This window comes from Macrobrachium nipponense, chromosome 2 (assembly GCF_015104395.2).
Source record: "Macrobrachium nipponense isolate FS-2020 chromosome 2, ASM1510439v2, whole genome shotgun sequence".
Lineage (NCBI taxonomy): Eukaryota > Metazoa > Arthropoda > Malacostraca > Decapoda > Palaemonidae > Macrobrachium > Macrobrachium nipponense.
The window spans coordinates 12,476,436-12,482,464 of NC_087201.1; the positions used below are offsets into that span (position 1 = coordinate 12,476,436).

A 6,029-nucleotide genomic window follows, 5' to 3' on the forward strand; every position below is an offset into this window, starting at 1 on the left:
GTTTACCCCAGGCTACCTGCGTATCATAATGCAAATGTTGCATAATTTTATAATTCAAGTAGGTGTAGAGCCTTTTACTGCGCACAGGGACGTGCAGAGAACTTTTTCCGGGCAGATGCTCAAGTGAAAAAAAGGGCGGGCAAAAATATAGAAATGAATGAGCTAAAATATATACCGCTCAATATTCTTCAAATTTATTTAATCTAGCCATTAATAATTCATGAAAGAGATAAACATGACTGATATCATAGTTACCAGTGGGCTAATGTTTTATATGAACATAAAAAATCTACAGTACTGACTACCAGTAGAACTAGGAAATTTAACAAAAGAAAACAAAAATTTTATATAATTACTTTTACATAAATGACTGCAAGAAAAAATCAATCAGTATGATCATACACTTGGCTAATAATCAGACATTATCATTTTGTTATATTTATAAGAAAAAACCCTTCTGTGTGCCATTTCTTTGAATATGCTGATAACTTCACTGTTGTTGATTGTGATATTTTTCCTTTTCAACTGCTAGCAACAAAAGATCAGATAACCTCTCCTCACTGGACAGGCTGCGTAGCTTTGTCTTCACCAGCTTGAGTTTGGAGAAGGTCCTTTCCACTGTTTGCAGTTGTGACGGGCAGAGTGGCATAAATTGTTAAGAGTTCAAGCATAAGTGGCAATATCTCCTGGACATTGTTTCTTTCATAGGTTGAGCATTGTAGCTGCAGTGTCCTGTGGCAGGCAAGGAAATGAGGAATAGAAGATCTTTAATTCCAACCGGAGCTTGTCTACTTCTTCTAACTCATAAAACCTGGCATAATTTTTTGCAATGACTTGAATGCCTCTTCATTCACAGGTTCTTTCCTGTTATCTTGGACTGTCATACAATGAAAGGCATTTAGGATACCCATGTTGTGTTGTCTCCACCTTTAAATTCTTTCTTTGTAGCTCTTGTAATATTGTATCTAAAAACACATAAAATACTCTCACACGGTAGTACTCATCCAAGGACTGATATTCCTGGTCCTCAGTAGCAGATGTAGCACTATACTTGTATCTTTCCGGCATTTTTCTTCTTCTACCTTGTCCAGGAATCCCAGAGGGGAGGTTGATGGCCATGGATTCAGCTCTCTCTTTAACATTTGTAATAATCTCCAGAAACTTCTCATCATTTCTAATTCTCTCAAACTTTGTAGCACTCCATCCACAATTCTGTAGGAGGTAGCCAAATCAAAGTCTTTCTGTTATAGGGCATTAGAGGCATAGGCAGTTTCTTGAAAAACTGGGGTGGCTATCTCAAGACAAACAAGAAATTCAAAGTTAATACTTTGCAGCAATATTGAGGCATCCCCTGCTGATGGCATCAGGAGGATGTTTTTGTACTATCTCAAAAATTCTTAAAAAATTGCGTTCAGAGCTGGGATGACCTTCCTCATGGTTCTAAGAGCTGACTCTCTGCAAGCCCATCTTGTGTTCTGATAGCTTCTTAAGTTCAAGTGGGCGGTCTTCTGGATACATTGCTTTCTGGATCTCCATGAAAGCAGCATGCCGTTTTGATGAGTTAGCAATAAAAGCATACAGTTTCTCCACCAAACTGAAAAAAGTTACAAACTGAGTACTTGATTTTGCACTTTCGACTAATACTAGATTTTGGTTGTGTGGCATGGCAGTGAACATAGAGCGCCTTGGGTTCTGTCTTTGGAGTCTGGACTGTAATCCATTGTATATTCCACTTATATTTGCTGCCCCATCATATCCTTGTCCACGCATATCATCTATGTTCAGGTTATTTGTATTAAGCATAGAGATCACTTCTTTCTCCAGTGCTTCACCAGTTGTTGATTGCACATTGAATACTTGTATGAAATGTTCTTTTATTTTGAAGTCATGTACATATCTCACAACAAAAGAGACCTGTTCTGTATGTGATACATCAGTTGTTTCATCTATGAGGATCGAACAGATCTTTACTCGACTCACTTGGTCCACTGTCTCTCTCCCTCTTTTTGTTATTACACTTTTTATAGCTAAAAAAGGAGTCAAAGCCTTAATGCAGAGGCAATACCAGTTAAAATAACTAGGAAATCTTACCTGGCCTATTGTCAGTCTAGCTCAGCTGAGCTTGCCTTGGCCCCAGTGTTACCAGACAGTGTTGCCAAGATATAATACCCATTTCTACAAGCTCCTGTTTATTATTATTATTATTATTATTATTATTATTATTATTATTATTATTATTATTATTATTATTATTATTATTGACACAGATAGACGGCATAGGCGGCGGGCCTATAATACATCCCTCTCAAAAGGGCACTTTTAATACAGTAGCAAAAGGGGCAGGTACTTGGACACCCCTAGGAACCCCCCTCTGCACGTCCTTGTACTGCGACGTGCATAATCTGCACGAGAGAGAGACGTGGCGATTAGGCAACTTCTTAAGCATCCACATTATAGAAAAACTGTTTGGACCTCAGATTTTAGCTAAATTAAGAATTCAATTTTGCATTACAAGTAAAACTATGCTTCCCCCCCCTTCCCACCCCCTCTCTCTCTCTATCTCTTTCTCTCTCTCAAACGAACCGGAATTAATGAAAAAAAAGAATCCATTGCCGGTAAAAAGCAAACACCAGGATTCTGGGAATTCTGCATCGCCGATGTTTCCTGCCAGCATTTGCATTAGATGTTAGGCCATGCAGTTATTAATCTAGTTTGAATTAGCTGTTTGAATTAGATGTTTGACCATGCAGTTATTTGGCCAAGCATTTGAATTAGATGTTTGAATGAGATGTTTGGCCATTTAGTTATTGATCCAGCATTTGAGTCAGAAGTTTGAACTAGATGTTTGGCCATGAAGTTACTATCCAGCACTTGAATCCGATATTTGAATTAGATGTTCGGCCATGAAGTTATTGATCCAGCATTTAAATTAGATGTTTGAATTAGATGTTTGGCCATGAACTTATTATCCAACATTTGAATTATATGTTTGAATTAGATGTTTGGCCATGTAGTTAATGTTCCAGCGAAGGATATTGATATTGACCCAGTAGGCAAGGGCACCATTACTAAGCAAAGGTGTGAACATTCATTCAATAGTTGATATCGGTAAAATTCTTTTAACAGACAGACAAAGAAAAAGACAACATTGCAATTCCAGCCTTTTTACTGAGACCATGATGTTAGTTTTGAAAGGCTTCCACTTCCATACAAGATTCATAGACAGATAAAGGATAACGATTAGCATTGTTTAAATCAGTTTTTTTTTTTTTTTTTTTTTTTTTTGTAACTCACATCAGAAGAGAATTGCCGTTTTCGTTCATTCTTATCAATCGTTTTGTGACTTTCCCTAGATCAAAGTATGACGTCAGCTGTTAAAATAAGGGATGTAATTAGAACCCTTATAAAGATCGCTTAGCTTTATTCAAGTTTTTTTTTCTTGCATTCAAAATTTACACTTCTTTTTCATAGACGAGAAATATAGTTAACATACACACAAGAAGTACACATACGTGTGTATGTTATCATTTGATCTATGCAATATATGTATATGTATATGTATATACATATACATATATATATATATGCACATGTTGAGGACATTAATTTGGAAGGCATAATTTTCACGCAGAGCTGAGCATTTGATATCCGTCATAAGTTTCCAGTGACAAATATGTAAATTTGAAATAACACCCGCGAGCCGTAACTGCCACCGTAATAGTTTATTTTTCTCTAGTTCTCTAGTTTCTTTACTTTTTTTGTTTTACGGCATCGTATGACACTGATATATATATATATGTAGATATATATATATATATATATATATATATATATATATATATATATATATATATATCATATATATAATAATATATATATATATATATATATACATATATATATATATATATATATATATATATATATATATATATATATATATATATATATATATATATATATATATATATATATACTATGTATATATATATATATATATATATATATATATATGATATATATATATATATATATATATATAGATATATCATATATATATTAAATATTTATCTAATATATATAATATTATTATATCTAAAATATTATTATATGTATTATATATATATATATATGCTTAATTATATGCCAATTGTGCATGTAATGCTTATCTATGCACGTTTATGAGTACCTAAAAAAATAAAGTGTATGTATGGGTTATTTATGCTGTATGTGATGAATAAAGTAAAGTTATCTACCCGTACATGAACAGAAGAAAGAGAAACAATAAGGGTTTTTGTCATCTGAGTAAAATTGACAACAGAGAGAGGGCACACGTTAGAAGTGAATAAAGAATGTTTGCCCTTTTAGTTATTTGGAGATAACCTGAAATGCAGATTTTTCTATCTTTCTCTCCGTCATCTCATTATCCATTCTCACAAACGAGGCTAATATAACGAAATCATGAAGAGCCTTAACAAGAGGTTGTGGTAATTCGCCACTTGGATCATCATCGCTCTCTTAACTGCTACAGCCGAATCGTACCTGGCTGCTAATCGCCTTCCACTTCACCTCAAGAGGCTGTCTGCAAAACGTGTCTTCTTCGCAACACAGGCACATTGTGAAACGCTTTCTGTTTTCCAGCTCTCTTTTTGAAGTGAGCTGGAACAGGTCTCTAACTGCGTGAGGTGCCACTCGATAAAAGAGTTCTTGAAAACTCCTATGGGCGAAAGGCATTCAGACTGTGTGTCTATTTGAAATTATTTATGCATTGAGTAAATAATGTATTTGATGAATATACAATACCCAGAAGTGAGCTTAAATGATTATGTATTACTTTAAACAAGTAAAAAAATGCGCCGAAGTTTCTTCGGCGGAATCGGGTACCCTATAGAGTGTATATCGGTGTCAGACGCACGAGCATGTCTAAATTTAACCCTGAATAAAATATAAAACTACGGAGGCTAGATGGCTGTGATTTGAGGTGCTTGAAGATTGGAGGGTGGATGATCTAAATACCAATTTGCAGCCCTCTAGCCTCAGTAGTTTTTTAAGATCCGAGGGCGGACAGAAAAAGTGCGGACGGACAGACAAATAGCTGACTAGTTCCTATAGATATTAGTAAATCAATTAAAGAACCCTTCTGCTGCCTCACTAGTTACACAAAGAAGACGTAGAAGAATTTAAAACTCAAGTTTGTTCATTCTAGTTGTAAGACCATTTTTATTCTGTAGCAGGAAGCTCTCGGGTACTATACCGATCCAGCGTTACTATTGTTTAGATTATGATAATAAATTCTAAGATTAGTTCGTAATGATATATATGTATAATTTAAGGATTAGTATTAACATATTTCATTCAATGGTAGATATTTTATGTGAAAGTTTGCCTGCCTGCAAAAAATGGAAAGATAACGATAAATTCTAACGCCAGAGAAAGGCTATGATATCATCTTCGACATGCACGCATATCTTAACATATTCATTATACATGTACACACACACATTATATATATATCTATATATATATATATATATATATAGATATATATAATATATAATATAATTATATTATTTATAATATATTTATAAATTATATAATAATATGTATATATATGATATATATATATATATATATATATACTATATATATATATATTTATATATATATATATATATATATATATTTAGTATATATATATATATATATATATATATATATATATATACTATATATATATATATATATATATAATATATATATATATACTTGAATAGGTAGAGTGTAAAAGGGTTACAATAATTGGCTTCCTATGGTTCAAGTACATTTTCCTACCTTTCAGCTTGATCCATTTTATCAGACTGAATTCCTCGCTCAATGAATCGAGCATCATCCGAGAAAACCAAAGAAGAAGAATTGCTTTCCCCGAAGACATTTATTAGGTACATTTATTCTCCCCGGCAGAGCTCATGCATCATCCAAAAAAGAATAATAAATCAGGGAAAAGCACAAGTCAACTTTCGTGTCCTTTT

At 33.4% G+C, this 6,029-nt stretch overlaps 1 protein-coding gene across 1 annotated transcript; it reads right to left on the minus strand.

Moving 5' to 3' along the window:
• Window positions 1–867: 867 nt before the first annotated feature.
• Window positions 868–1,803, minus strand: LOC135220471 (uncharacterized). Its single transcript, XM_064257600.1, has 2 exons — window positions 1,453–1,803; window positions 868–1,212 (listed from the first exon to the last, which is right to left on the minus strand). Exons 1-2 carry the CDS (start codon window positions 1,801–1,803, stop codon window positions 868–870), a joined length of 696 nt encoding a protein of 231 aa, XP_064113670.1.
• Between the last annotated feature and the right edge of the window lie 4,226 nt (window positions 1,804–6,029).

Excerpts from the sequence above, each read along its gene's own strand:
- LOC135220471 (XM_064257600.1), bottom strand. The coding sequence starts at position 1,803 with ATGCTTAATACAAATAACCTGAACATAGATGATATGCGTGGACAAGGA. Across the intron at positions 1,213-1,452 it reads ACAAGATGGGCTTGCAGAGA|AATTGTGGATGGAGTGCTAC; the intron begins GTCAGCTCTTAG and ends TACCTCCTACAG.